At 37.1% G+C, this 15,274-nt stretch overlaps 2 protein-coding genes across 3 annotated transcripts in view; both read left to right on the top strand.

Moving 5' to 3' along the window:
• Positions 1-11,453, top strand: part of LOC107084830 (protein FAM117A-like) — a 16,581-nt gene extending 5,128 nt beyond the window's left edge. The window contains exons 1-7 of one of the 2 annotated variants that reach the window (XM_015374865.1): positions 1,790-2,434; positions 2,912-3,007; positions 3,158-3,271; positions 4,668-4,784; positions 6,002-6,227; positions 6,331-6,505; positions 10,273-11,451. In XM_015374865.1, coding sequence (XP_015230351.1) covers positions 2,342-2,434; positions 2,912-3,007; positions 3,158-3,271; positions 4,668-4,784; positions 6,002-6,227; positions 6,331-6,505; positions 10,273-10,486 — 1,035 coding nt within the window. In that variant the 5' untranslated portion in view covers positions 1,790-2,341 and the 3' untranslated portion in view covers positions 10,487-11,451. Of the gene's footprint in view, positions 1-1,789; positions 2,435-2,911; positions 3,008-3,157; positions 3,272-4,667; positions 4,785-6,001; positions 6,228-6,330; positions 6,506-10,272 lie in introns of those variants that run through there. The other variant, XM_015374866.1, reaches the window with a different exon arrangement.
• A 992-nt stretch (positions 11,454-12,445) lies between these two features.
• LOC107084785 (solute carrier family 35 member B1-like) lies at positions 12,446-14,934 on the top strand. Its single transcript, XM_015374790.1, has 4 exons — positions 12,446-12,942; positions 14,333-14,424; positions 14,540-14,670; positions 14,779-14,934. The coding sequence occupies exons 1-4, from the start codon at positions 12,818-12,820 to the stop codon at positions 14,851-14,853; spliced, it is 423 nt and encodes a 140-aa protein (XP_015230276.1). The 5' UTR covers positions 12,446-12,817; the 3' UTR covers positions 14,854-14,934.
• The last annotated feature ends 340 nt before the right edge of the window (positions 14,935-15,274 follow it).

Raw genomic sequence — 15,274 nt, forward strand, 5'->3', positions numbered from 1 at the left:
AAAAAAATGGAATTTAACCCATTAAAGGTGTATATGTTAACCTAGATCGATGGATCAACTTATTCATGCAATTCTTTGATCCATTCTCTTAGAGCAGCAAAGGGTTTCATGTCTAGCTTTTTTTTTTTTACTGTTTAAACAGCCTGATTATTATTTTATTTTACTAAATTATCATTTCTTTTTCATATCATTTTTTTCTGTTATTTGTTATATGAATTGCCAGTGGGAATTGATCACGTTCTTAAATGGGAGGATGCGTAAACTTTTATGCACAACTGTATATATAAATAAAAGGAATAGGCTCAATTTTTTTTTCTTTACATCCTGCATGCTTTTTTAAAGAATTTCTTTATATATAGACCAATAAACCCTATATATATATAACAATTAAATTTGCATTTTATATTTTGAGCCGTAATCATTCCATTTTGATTACTCAAGAAAAGGAAGAATAAATGTTACAATTAATATTCAGGTGTGACTGATATTTGATCAGAATTCAAAATTAAACCGCAAAGACATTTTTTATCATCAGAATAATTTTCATAATTCCAGCTATACCTTCTAGCTTTAATCAGGCTGATGCAGGACCTAGAAAAATCTGTTTTTGAAAGAAAGATTAGCATTTCACTTTATTTAAAAGACTAAAGTTATGCTTCTAATAGTTTCACCCTGATGACTTCCTCTTACATTATTTTAAATTACCTCACATAGGTTTAAACATAGAAATTACACAGAGAACCTCCAAGGCTGCCTTATAATGCCATAACTATCTAGAACTTCATTAAAAATACAGGTACAATAAAATGTTGCAACATTCAAAGGAAATGGATAAAACATTTTTTGTAACACTATAAGAATATCCTACATCCTAAATGGATGGAACTGATGAACTATAACAGATAACTATTTAAAAAGGGTCTATGTGCCTTTCCATCTATGTCCAAAACTAAACAGTAAGATAATAAACTATTTATTTTGGATATGATATTCGGCTTCCCTTGGTAGAAGCTAAAGAAAGTTTTGCATCACCTCTTTTAAGCTTGAAGAAATAAAACCTGAAAGTTAGACTAAAGCATTTTTCGCACTTGGCAGATGGTGTTTAGCCTCACATAGTTTATTAAATCATGAGGGCAGAGGCAGCCGAGTGCACAGATGAAGGTTGAGAGAGCAAAAAGCTGTTGAATGCACGACCATTACACAGACACTGAGCCAAGTAAGCGACCACAGCTGGAGGTGTAGAGTGTGTCAGAATTTTCTGGGCCCTCCAACCTCCATCAGTAGGCGAAGCGGGTGAAGGGTCATGCCCAAGGACACAAAAGGACACAAAAACTGGGGTTTTGGGGGGTTAAATGAGCAGAGGCAGATTAAGTTAAATAATCATTTAGGCCGGATCTAAATAAATGAACTAAATGCAGGAGAATGAGGACATAAACAGGGACGATAACAACTATACTAGAAAAAAGCTGACAATAATACACATAAGACAACATACCTAAGTCTCCGACAGGTGAAGCATGGCCAAACATTTCTCCTATGCAAGACAATGATCCTACAAACAAGCAAATCTATTGCATTATTTTTTCCTGTGCAGAACTGAGCAGAAAAAAATGTCTGTAAACCTAAAAAGTTAAAAAAGTTTTGGGGAAAAAAAGGTGTAAATGGCTATATAGCTTGTTAAACAATTGGGTGTACATTATTTGTTTAATCTTTGCTTAGAAAGTTTGGAATATTTCAAACAGAAAGCTGAATATGAGTAATTTGCAAACCTAATAAAGATCAGAACATGTTTATCATGAAATCTCCAGTCAAAACTATAGGCTGCTGCTGTTCCCTGTAGATGGAAACATTAGCCAGGCAGGCCAAATTCTTAAGTCTTTTTATAGGTTGGTATCCCATGATGCCCTGCTCATGTTATGGAAAGGGTGGGATGTTAGATTTGGATGATTACACGGTGCAGGGGGGCTTAGTAGCTGTAACTTTATTCCAGTGTCCCTGGATGACTTGCTCATGCTGTATTCTGACCTATTTAGCCTGCAGGACATACAGGTGGACCAGAGAGGACATGGTATCTGTTTTTTCCCGCTGGCAGATAAGGAACGATGACTTTCCTGTAGAGTTGATAGCTTTGAGATGAGGTTGTGTTTCTTAGGGACAGAAAATCTTATTGTGGGAGTGAAAGCTGTGTGACTTGATGTCTGGCTGACTGAGGCCAGCTTATGAATAGAATGGAGCCTGCACAGTGGGCCCAGTTATGCGGGAAGCTGTTCAAACGGATCAGTGAGACACAAAAACTTTAGGTATCCGATCTCTTGGTTGGTCCAACCTGGAACTGGTGAGGATGAACATCCAGTCGTCTGCTCAGAACCAGCAGATTGGGAATATCTACCAGAGTCCAGCTGGCAGGAGATCAAGAGTAAATGTGAAGAAATCGGTATGGATATATGAGAGCGTGGTGTATGGTGACTAGAAAAGACGTGCACCGCATGTTTGCTCGTTTTTGTCTCTTTACTGGGAGAAAAATAAGTTTACTGTTTGTATCTGTGAAGCAAGCAGTTGAATTTGTATTTGATGGTGTGGTTTGGTTGATTTTTTTCTTTTTATATGTGCCTGTTTGTGGAAGTGGGGCTGTGTTTGCAGCTCACAGTGGTTTCTTGTCACTCTGTACAGCTGTTGTGAGACAGGTGTGCGAAACAGCTGTGGGACTCAGCTTCTGGGTCATTGTCCCAAAAAAAGTAGAGCTGATGGCTTTTTGCTGGCTCAGCAGAAAATATAGAGTTCCTCCAAAAGGTCAACACTGCTGACCGTTTGAACCTACCCTAAATAACCTTTGATCTGCGTTTCTCCCGTAACTGAGTGTGAGAACCAACACTCTGAACTCCTTGTCTATTTTACTGTGTGTCTTTTAAAGACCCCCTTTTCCTGGACAGAGGAAACCCGGGGAAGAAGAAGTATGGGTGGGCACAAGCGCTCGGCGTCTTGGGGCAGTGCAGAGCATTTGAAGGAGGTAAGTACTTCACTAATACAGCTTTAAAAAAGCGTTTTTTTACTCATTTAGCTTGAAATATTACCAGCACCCTCGGGCAAAGTTTGTAACCTTTCTTTTAGAGGGAGTCAGGCTGGCTCTAAATCATTTTTATCCCCCTTCTGCCCTCAGGTGGCCAGACTAAGGCACCATCTGCAAAAACGCTCCAGGAATGCACCCCCCTCTGCAGGATATGATCTCCCCCACAGCACACTGCCAGCAGGACAGGCAGCAGGCGCAACTCAGGTAGCCTTCTGATGCTTTTCTTATAACCAAATGTATGTAGCTTTATTTAAGCCCCAAATTATTCATGGCCTTTAAAGGTTACACATTAAAATACAGTTCTGATGTTTAATGTTATTTAGCACACATCTAGATAGGAATCTGAAAGAAGGGAGCTAAAGACAGAGTGGTGGGGAGCTTTCTCACTGCAAGGACTTGAAAATTGTTTCTAGGTAAACTGTCAACGTATGAGTGGAAACTAATTAAAAGCTGGTCAGCAATATAGATGAGAAGGTTGACTGCTGTATTTGCATGGGCGTTATTACACAGCCAATTATGAAAAGTTTTAATTACCCACTGATTATAGAAGATCTACGTCCTAGCCATGCAGACTGCTTCGACAAACATATGTGAAAGAATTGGATTTCACAGAACCCCAGTGTTGTATGATGATAAGATGGCACCTGTGTAACAAGTCCCGCCATCAAACGCAAGGTTGGCCACGTTCTGCAGAGGCGATGGCAACTAACCTCCTAACACCATGCATGCTTCAGGTTAGCTCAGTAACTGCAGACAGGAACACGTGGAATTGGTTTCTGTGGCTTAGCACCTGCATGTAAACATTACATCACTAAATACACGATAAAGAGTTGGATCCGGTAGCATAACACATGACGCCACTAGTCTGGAGCAGAGATGTTTTATACAGGGATGGATCTCATCTAAGCAGTCAAGTACATGACTTAGTTTGAAAGTTAACAGGTAATATTGGCTTTTACCTGACTGTGTGCACCAAATGTAAACTGTGGTTAAGAGGATATTTTGGTGTTATGCTGCTTTTCAGGAGTTGGACTCGATATCTCAGTTCAAGCAGAGAAAACCCTAAAAAAATCTTTATACTTGCTAATTTCCTGCTTTGTGCTTTTTAGGAAAGCCTTCCAGAAGATCTAAAGCTGGCATAACTCTAAAAGGGTTTGCCTATATTATATAAAACCAAATCGTATAAGAATATGATGCAAACAAGTGCATACTGTGCAAAATAGTGTGCATACAGGCTCCAATATGCCGATACAGTATTAATAATATCTGGCTCAACCCCCTTGAGGCAAGTTGCATTAACCCCATTTAAGTAGCTATCAACTGGTTTCTAACATGATTCTGTCTAAACCTGCAACAATTTATCTCCTGATGGTGCAACTCATTCAAACTGGTTGGTTATCTTGCATGGATCTTCCTTTTAAACAGAATCTATTTTCACTATTCTCACTTCAGAAAGCCCAGAGAGCCATCGATGAAAACCACTTGCTTTCTTTAAACTTTTAACAGCTTTAGCTGCACCAAACAGCTCTTGTAATGTTTTGCACATATTTAAACCCTCTGACACTGGTTGCAATTGAAATGTTTTTGTTTTTTTTGGCAGACAGTTCCCATGATGCCTCTGAACAGACTTGCACCGCGGTTGAGACGGAGCGTTGAGGGTCTCAGTTTGGAGCTGGAGGAAGTCTTTGTGTCTGAGAAACCAGATGATCAGCTTGAGGTTAGGCCAATGACCTACAAGAGTTTCTTTTAATTTATTCATAAATCAAGATAGTTGGTTTAAAAAAAAAAAACCTCAAAAGAGGTTTTTTTTTTTTTACCCTTATTGCCCTGTTTCCAAATACAGTGGATCTCAAAAACTGTAAACATCCCTGCCATATTTTTAGGATTTAAAATATATGAGCAAGGGGTAAATACAGTACAGAGGCCTTAGTCCTTTATGCAATTTATGGTCTGGATTAGGGGTTACAGTTCTTTAGATCAAACTCAGCTTTCTATCAAGGCCAAGTCCAATATATAAGTGTTTGTTTGAAACAGTTTTAAAAGTAATAAAACAGGATGAAGTTTGACCTTAAAACCTTTGGGAGTCTGTGAGAAAGCTGAAGAAGGAGAAATATATCTCGCTTTGTTTTGAGGTTACTCAGCCAAGATTAGAGCTAAATCTGTAAAAAAATAAAAGCTTCTGTCACCTAAGGGGGCTGTGGACACGAGAAATCCTCACAATCTGAGAGATTTGGAGGTTATGCAAGAGACTGTAGGCAAATATGTCCAAATCAAGATGTGATTCACCCTACAAAGAATTCATAAGTTAAATATCAGAATTAGGATTACTTTATTAATCACTTGCGGGAAATTCTTTGCTTGCAGTGCAAATGTTTACAGAAGAGAGAAAAATAAGTTTGCAAGTACAATAGAGCAAAATAAAATACATGATAAAGAGTAAAATTACAACCCACAGAGTAAAATTAAACTCTTCCCATATAAACAGTGTAAAATAAGATATAGGAATAAAAAAAGTATAAGAATATAATAAGATAAGGATCTCAATATGTACAATCAACAGTATTTAAAATGCTGCTCAGTACATAAATTACTATTATTGCACGACCGTAAAAGAAATGTGCTTCAACAAATGTCCTTTAATGCATCCATGTCATTTCAACCTTATCTTAATTTTCTTTAAACTTTAACATTAAAAGTGGGACATTTTTTCATGACTATTTGTTGTTTTAATTTGGAATTCGGTTTTGTAGATTTATCTGACAGTTTTATTTCCTCAATGCTTCACAAATGTGTCATTTTTCTCATTCTATATAATCATCGAAATCTTTCAATAATTTGGTTTCTGTCATGAATTGGTTTCATATGATACCTTTTTATGTGAAAGAATTTGCCTTTAGATGTCATAGCTTAGTGTTTTTTCCTTGGTTATTCCAGATTTTAGATATCCCAGATGGCCACAGGGCTCCCATCCCTGCACAGAGATGCAGTAGTGGCTCTCAGAGTGAACCCTCTCCAGGACCCCTGGATTCTTCCCTCCTGTCCCCTCCACAGTCTCCTTGTCCTCTTGATTCTTCACTCCTCTCTGCTTCGAGTTCTCCCTGCCACCTGACTGCATCGCTTTTGTCTCCCTCCCCACCAACATGTTCAATGCTGGAACCAGGTTGGACTTTGAACTGTGACTTTGGTCAAAGCAAAACCCAGAAATATCTGTTTTTAGCTCCCGTCTTTAAGGTGTCAGTGACTAAATGTGTGTGTCTGTGCAGAGCCTGCAGAGTGTGAGGGTTTGTGTCCCTCTCCCTCCATGCCACTTCCTTCATTTGCACTGGAGCCTCCTCTGCAGCAGCCCTGCTCCTCTTCCCCTCGTCCCAACAAAACCTACTCCTTCCAGCGTGAGCCGCCTGAAGGCTGCGAGCGAGTGCGAGTATGTGAGGAAGCAACGTAAGTGTATTAGTTAAACTGGTTGTGTGAAATAAAGTTTACATGGTTATTGCCTCTTGCTACTTTAAAATAGTGGGTGTTGGCATTTATGCTGCTGACGAGAGGATATATATACTTAACATCACTCAGAGGTTTTCTAAAACTAACCTAGTCTGTTTTATTATGAGGTTCAGATGTGAAAAGTAATTTTTCCCCCAGCTTTTTATGTCATTACACTGTCACAGAGCAACAAAATGATCTCTCTGCATTTAACCCATCCTCTAGGCTGTGCTGTGCCCAAATAAGGGTCTTGCTCAGGAACCCAGAGTGGCAGTCTGTGGGAGTGGGGCTTGAACCCAGAACTGAGTGCAATGTCATAACCACTAGGCCGCAATCCCCACCAATCTCACCTGCAGCCATTAGGACATTATTGGTTTCCAAAGGAAATCAACAAAAAGAATTGAAGGATAAAAAATAAATGGTTGGGGAGAATTTCTTTTTGAGTTTTAAATTCTGATTGTTGCCTCTAACAGTTAGATACCGGCTGGTATATAAGATTCCTCTACTTGTTTACTATGAATTCACTTTTTTTTTTATAGTGTCAGTTCACAATACATGTCATCTGTAACACTTTACAAAACAAATGGATCCTATTCATAAGCAAAAAATATGTAATCCAATAAATCACATATATTGCAACGGATGAATGAAAATGACAATTTTGACAAACAACAATAAATAAATTGGCTTAAAAAATATTCCAAACAAATAAACAACCAAATACACACAAAAAGAGAGTGGTTGACATCAAACTAATGATACTTTCAGATACATATATTTGTATTTTACACTTTATTTCAATCCTATCCTTATTCTAATATACTGTGATTGAATTTAGATTAAAAAGCCACTAGGTAAAATTCACAAAATCCTCCACTATACCTTTCAAGTTGTACTAATATGGTCCATTTTTTAAAATCTTTCAAAAATATTAAGCTTTTTATACTTCTTTAAAAAAAAGTCCCTAATATTTTTATTTCCAAAAATACTGTTAGTTTTGCACAACTGTAAACACAGAAGATGCAATTTAAAGCTCTATCAAATATGTCAGACGTTTCCAGAAAATGCTTCAGGACTGGGATATGTTTTTGCTCCATCCCTCATGGCTGTTATCCTTGGAAACTAGAGATTCAAACCTTTTCAACAAGCTACTGTATGTCTTTTTCAGACCTAATCAGGTTGTGTCATTTATGTATGTCACGGTTAGGAAATTAGTTGTCACTTAACCACCTTTGTCCAGCACAGTTGATGTTAGATGGTGTAAATGTCATGACCAAAGCCTCTGTCATGCACAGGAGTCCTACATTAGAAATCATTGCTTTTATTTGACCAAATTTCCTTTAATAAAGTAAAAAACACAGTTTTTACCAAAGTAACAGCTCCCCTTGGCACCATGGCCCACGTAAAGCTTGTAGATCCAATATGCTTCAATTCAGTACTAATTTGCAGAAATTATTGTAAAGAATAAATTCGGAGGTGTCTCCTAAGTCTTTAATAAGAACTCTGAGGTTATTTTTCTTTGGTAAAAAAAACTTTAGGTGAGGCTAAAGAAGTTGGATTTTCTTCCTTTGTTTAAGCACAAATAAATCTGTCAGGGTTTGGTTAAGGCTTTGAGGACCCAAATGTTGAGGCAGAGGCGAGATATTGTAGTCTTAATGGAGTAATCACAGGTAACAGAGGCAGGAATCCAAAAATCCAACTTAAAAATGCAAACCAAACCAGAACCATGGAGACATCAGGGAAAACATGCGCGAGGAGCTAGGGAAAGATGAGGAACTAGCACGGAGGGACTGCACAGGGAGAGTATTTATTGGAGACTGAACAAAGACAGGACTAATGAGTTGATTGGGAGCAGGTGTGAACAGAGGCTTCTAGAAGGAGCTAGGAAAAAGGAGACCAACACCAGAGGGCAAGCAAAGAAAAACCTAAGAACTCAAATATATCCAGAAAACACCAATAAAGCTAGAAAGCAATAGCCTAGTAAACTAGCCCCACCTGCCAGCGGCCAAAATCATTTTTGCCTGCGAGTTTGGTCTAGCCTCGATCAACGCCCCAGGCCCTAGAACTGGCGGGCTAATCACTTGCAATGTGTTTTGAAAATCTGGATGCAAAGCGAGAGGGGTTTTAAGGGCGGGACGACAAAGCTGTGTGACGCTGCAGAAAGCACAACAAGGAAGATGGCAACAACAATTGAACAGTTCTTGTTTGACTCAGCTTTGGAATCACTTTTGGAAGGATTAGACTTGGGGTTTTTTCATTGAAACGTGAGCAGGAAGAGGCTCTACGCTCATTCATTTTTAAGAAGGACGTATTCAACGTTTTACCAACAGGCTGTTTGTTTACACTCCCCCACCAGCTTTCTGTTGCACTTACTACGTCACAGTCAGTGGCACTCATTAGTCAGAGCGTTGGCCAGTAGGCACAAGCATGAAAAACAACGGGTTGTTCTCATCAACAATCTTCCGATGTCTCATTCATTGGGGGCCGGACTAAATAACACATTTAATCTCACATTTAGTCTGGTTTATCCATCTTAGAAAACAAAGAAAAACATGGATCAACGTGAAACTGAAAACTCACCAAAAACTTAACAGAATCAAGAATGTGACATCTAGAAGGAGTTAGGGAAAAGGCGACCAACACAAGAGAGCAAGAGAGGGCAAGCAAAGAAAAACCTAAGAACTCAAATATATCCAGAAAACATCAATAAAGCAAGAAAACTGAGAAAAACATGGATCAATGTGAAACTGAAAATACAGAAAACTTAACAGAACCAGGACCGTGACAAAATCAGACACAGTAAAATTTGTGATGTTTAGTTCTATTGGAAACAGGTTCTTTTAACATTAATACCAAAAGGTTGCATGTGGATCTGATGATTAGGGCTAATCTTGGTTTGTTTTAGATGTGTATTTTAAAGCAGATCTTGCTTCTCAAACCCATGACAGGTTAAAAAGCACTAAGATGACTCTCACAGTATTTTTAAATCTTATCTAGCCTTTATAAATAATATATTCACTGGATTGTGGTGTACAAAAGGAGAACAGCACTCGATGATAAGTTTTCTTAGACTGTCACTGATACTACTCATGTACAAAACAGGATGTGACGGCTTTGATCAACCGACAAAAATGAGATCAAAAATCTGATTACATTTTATTCTTCTCAACAAGAATGATGCTTCCTTTTTGCGTTTTTTAAATCTTCATTTAGGCTGTGTAACTTACCTCAAACATAGAGATAAATAATGGTTTGACTGATTAGACGAAAAGTTTTTTTTTTTTTTACATTATTATTATTATTATTGTGTTAAAAGGTCCAAGTATCATTTTTGCAATTTAAACTTGTGCGATGAGCTATCTTTGCTTGTATAATAGATTTCAAAATATTTTAGGCGACCTTTATTAATTAGAAGAAAGTGGGAGTGTTGGCCTAGTGGTTAGAGCAGTGCGCTTGTGCTGTGAGAAGGTTGCAAGTACCCGGTTTGATCCCCACAAGCCTCCACTCTGGCTCTCTGAGCAAGAACTTTAACCCGACACTGCTCCCCAAAGGGGATGGGTTAAATGCAGAGAAAAAGTTATCCAGTGTGAGACCAATAAAGTTCAATATTATTATTATGAAACCAATATTTCAACCATTTTAACAAAAAAAATCACCTTTAAGCCTTAACATTCATTTGTTTAACATTCACTTGTTTCTCTGTTCTACTTATATTTCTTCACCTCTAGGTCTGCCTGTCAAGATGAACTTCCCCTTCAGCCATCTTGCCCAGACCCCAATAAAGTCAACTTCACCCCCCATGGGGGCTCTGCTTTCTGCCCAGTCAGCCTCTTAAAACCTCTGCTGCCCTCCATGGACCTCCTTTTTCGCGGTCTTTCTGTGTCTCCCATCACTGGTTGCTCCGGCCAAGCCTCTCCTACCAGGAATCTGGGCATGCAGTAGGTGGATATCAGAACAGTGTCTCTGAGGACTACAGAGAAATGCACTGTCAGAACCTGGAACACTTGATAATGACTTGACTGATAATGAATGCAGACTCACAATTAAGTGTCTGATCCCTGTTGGCCCATTGACCATTACCATCTGACTGTCGGTGTTTGTTTCTGCAACGTTTTTGGATAATGTGGCTTAAAGTTAACTTGGTTTATAAATTATTTCTGCCTGAAGGATTTCTTTTTCTCTTATGCTTTTTCAACCTCATTGAGACTGCTTTTGTTTTTGGTTTCTGCCGTAAAAGACAAATATAAGACTTCACAATTCAGCTGATGTGCAAGAAACTCATGCTTAACATTAATTTCCTTTTTTCAGAAAACAAATGAGTTTTTAGTTTTATAAGTCTATTATCTCCCTGTTTTTGTAGATTGTTTTGTTTCATTTTTAATATCAAAGTAAGTGAATTTACTTTAAGAAAGCCAAGCACTTGCAATTAATCTAAATTAGTTTACAGTCTATCGCATAAAAAACAGTATGGCAGATTTCTATGGTAATGGTGTTGATTAGAAGAAATATTTGAACATTTATTCCCTCATTTTCTACAGATGTTAAGAGAGACCGTATTTATTTTTCTTACTCTGTAGGGATATGCTGTTATGTTTTTTACAAAGACATTTTTTTAAAATGCATATTACAAGTTCGATTAAAGGTTTTGATAGACTAACTTGTCTAAAAGGGACATAATTACATAAGAAAATGTGTTAGTATTTACTTGTTGGATGTTTCTCAAGTTTGCTGAGTGGAAAAAATGGAAAATAAGACGATTTTTTTTTTTTATGTTCAAGGTCTCTAAAAATTGAGAAAGCAAAAAGGGAAAATAATTTACATCCCACTGCTACTTAGTTTAGCATTTTTCATTTCTATACCTTTTTTCATGCATTCAAATAACAGATTTTTTCATTTATATTTTTTTAATGGCAAACCTCTTATTGAATATACTTGAAATGGACAGAAGTAAAAAATAAATCAATAAAAAATATTAATTTTCCTACATAGCACCAGAACTTGTGACTTATATCCCAATTGTAAAGTTATGGGAGAATATAATTGTTAAATATTAAGAGAAAACATTTTTATTTCCTAAGGCCCAGCAGCTACTAATGTATTGATGGTGAAAGCATAAGTAACAAAAAGGCTTGGTGTGGTAGATGAACCAATATTAGAGGTTATCATGAGTGTTTACATCTTTGAGTTGACAAAGTCCATTTAAAAATAATATGGAAACAATTTTGTTCAATTTTATCCATATCTTTTAAAAACCTAAAACCAAATTTTATATTCTACATGTATTTTTAAATTGTATAAGCTGGTTTGAATCATTCACTGCAGTGTTTATTAAAGAAATAATACTCACAAAAACATTGAGCTGGTGGTATTTATTGTTTTTGATTAAGAACCATTTACTGAACTAAAATACAGTATTTGTAAGTGAGTTTTTTGCCCCCTATAATCTGTTTATATCAAGACCGTTATCGAGGAACACAAATAACTTCTCTTTCAAATAAGCTACTATTATATTAAACGCTTAATGTTATTGTGCCACTTTATTGGACAAGTAGATTTTCGGCAACTGTTGTGATTGGCTCACTGTAAAGTTGTAACACTTACATGGACCAATGAAATCAATCCACATCTTGATACGACAAAAATAGGACGCTTCTATTACAAGAAGGACCACCTGTTTAATCTTAGCTGTCCTTACGTTTTGCCGGTATACAAAATATAGCCATTAAGATTCTATCAACATTAAATAACTTCAGTTGTTTTAATTTTTAACGAATCAGTTTGAGTTATAAATGTGTGAAAAAAACAGGCTCCCACTGATTAAAAAAATATTTAGGTTATAAATGTACTAGCGTTCAGGCTAAATGGAGATCCTCCGGGGTCCTGATATATTTTTCGGCAGGATTTATTTTTTAATTTTACATCAAGTGGTCGCTCAGTAAAAACACGAATTGCCACTCCACAGTTGGTTTACTTTTTCTGTGCTATTCTGTTTTAAATGCTCTTTTTGTCAATTGAAGATTAATAATATTAAACATGTTAAAATAGTTAGCTGTGATGCGCCTAACAGGCTAAGTGGAAAAACGGACCTGTGAAGCTTTGGTACCTAACGGTCGCTGTGCTGTAGCAGGAATACCAACAAAAGTTTTATCACGAAGAGGAAATTAAGTAATCAAACAGCTCTCCCCAGCGGTTATAGTGGAGCGGGACGCCGGTGTAAGGGCTGTGGGGAGCGGAGCGGTGTCTGTGAACCTGCCCGGGCTGGTGGAGGATAGCATGGCTGGGGGAAAAGGAGCAGGGAAGCCCGTCTCGATGTGGGACAATATGAGGATACGCTTCATTGTTTGCTTCTTTGGAGTCTTCGTGTGTTATTTTTATTACGGTATACTACAAGAGACGATGTAAGTAGCTAGCAGCTGTCTGCTTAGCAAAATGACACAATTGTTGACAATGATTTAACAGTTAACAGTCTGCTCTGTGGTTTCTTGGAGTTTATGGTATCTGGCAAGATTTTAGATTCTTCTAGCTTTGACCCAATGAAATATATAATCTTAAAAGGTTTAAAGTCTTCAATACTTAGGATTAGGATTCCAATGGCTCTTTTATCAACAACAAATTTTGGTCCCTCTTTGTCTATTTAGACTTTTCTGTTAAGCAGGGGTGGAGAAGTACTCAACAGTAAAAGTACTGATACAAAAAGTAAAGGTTAATCTGTCAAACGTCTACTCAAGTTAAAGTATTGAAGAAACTACATTTGAAAATACTTAAGTATTTAAAAGTTCCTGCATTTAAAAAAGCGTAACTATTCAAAAATAGAAATAACACATTTTAATATCAGTCCATGTCTGCAGAATTTCCTGAGTAATTTTAAAGAACCTTGTAACTTTCAGAAACCACCTGATGTATTGATGCATAGAACCATCTGCTACAGATTCTAAACCACCTGTAAAGGACTTTAGCATAAAAAAATCCACAAAAAAGGAAAGCTACTGTGATTGTTATTTCTTATTTAAAACCATAAAGAAAACAGGAATGTTTTGATTCTCCTCATGCTTTCACTGTGGAATAGAGGTTTAAGGTGTATAACCAATTACCACAACTCCAACTCTGATCTGAGAACTCATCCTACTGAACAACGTGGCCAAATGGCAATAAACTTAAAGTAGTATCTACCCTCTCACATTTATAAAATGTCATGCAAATCTCAAATGCAGTACTGTCAAAGATCAGTCCTGCGCTCTGCTATCTCCAGAAAGAAAAACCGCAACAATGGATTGCAAAACTAAGCTGAGCCAAAAGGAACAAGTAACTAGCAGCTTCCTCGAAATGTAGTGGAGTTAAAGTTATGTTTCAAATACATATGTATGGAATTTTACAAAATTTTGTAACTTTTATCTAACATGCTTTTAGATATTTTTGTAGCGGTCAACAAAGCACTAAGTTTTAACAATTTTGAATAGTTTTCTAGAAATATGTCAAACAAGGGAACCTCGGTTTTTTATCTATTTCACACCTGGTGTGTTACCCATGAGGGGGCCACAGATCATATCAGATAATACATAGTTTTTGCAATCAGTGTTGGTATTAGACACTGCTGGCATCACTAGTCCTGCAGTCTTTGGGATCAGTCTAAACTGAAACCTCCAAAACAGGTGGTAAATAAATTTAAAAAAATTATTTATTTTGTAAAGTTTTTTTTATAATGAAAGTTGTTTGTCCATGCTGGTCAGTTTTCTTTTAGTGGTGTTTTAAGCAGTCCTTCCTTCAGCCCTGTTTGTCTGACTCTTGCAGCACAAGAGGGAATTATGGTGGAGAGAAGTTTACTTTTGCACGGACGTTGGTCTTTATCCAGTGCATCATCAATGGCATTTTTGCTAAGATCTGTAAGTATCTGGCTGCAAAGCTGTTGAGCAAGTAACCAACACTTCAATCTTGAAATGATCATCCTGTAGTTTTTCAAAAGAAAAAAATGCATGTTTTGTGTCTTCTTATAAACAGTGATCCAGTTTTTTGAAAGCTCCAAAGTGGATCATACTAAGAGCTGGCTCTATGGCCTCTGTTCCCTCTCCTATCTTGGAGCGATGGTTTCCAGTAACTCTGCTCTTCAGTATGTTAACTATCCCACACAGGTGAGTTTTCTCTATTAAATATACTACATTAAGAAACTTATTATTATGTTTATTTTGTGCATGAGTTATGTTTGTGGTTACCCTAAAGCAGGATATTTATTGTTCCAGGTGTTGGGGAAGTCCTGCAAGCCCATCCCAGGTATTTTCAGTCTATTATTTTATAACACACAGCTGCTCATGTGAGTTTAGTAGCTTATTTCAAAGCTTAGCACTCAGCTGCATGAAAGGTCCATTAATAGAAGGCGCCTTCTGTATGCAGTAACACATTGTTCCATATTTTTGATTGCATCATAGATGCTATCTATGCCTTGAAAAAATGGTTTGTGTAACGCTTACAAAGTCAGTTCTACTGCTTAGTCACTGCAGAGCAAGTGGAGCTGCAGACATTTAGTTGTTCTGTGAAACTCTAGTCTGAAGATCCTCTGGGATGCTTTTTCAGTATTTATTTGTACACAAACCTCCCATCCAATTACAATGATTTTAAATTTTTTTTAAACTTTAAATAAAAAAAATAAAAAAAGACATTCTTCATTTACTTTATGGTCAGACATGAACATTTTGAGATGTGTGACACTAATGACAAACAGGACAACATTTGAAGTTA

Source organism: Cyprinodon variegatus, unplaced genomic scaffold, assembly GCF_000732505.1.
Source record: "Cyprinodon variegatus isolate N-32 unplaced genomic scaffold, C_variegatus-1.0 Scaffold109, whole genome shotgun sequence".
NCBI lineage: Eukaryota > Metazoa > Chordata > Actinopteri > Cyprinodontiformes > Cyprinodontidae > Cyprinodon > Cyprinodon variegatus.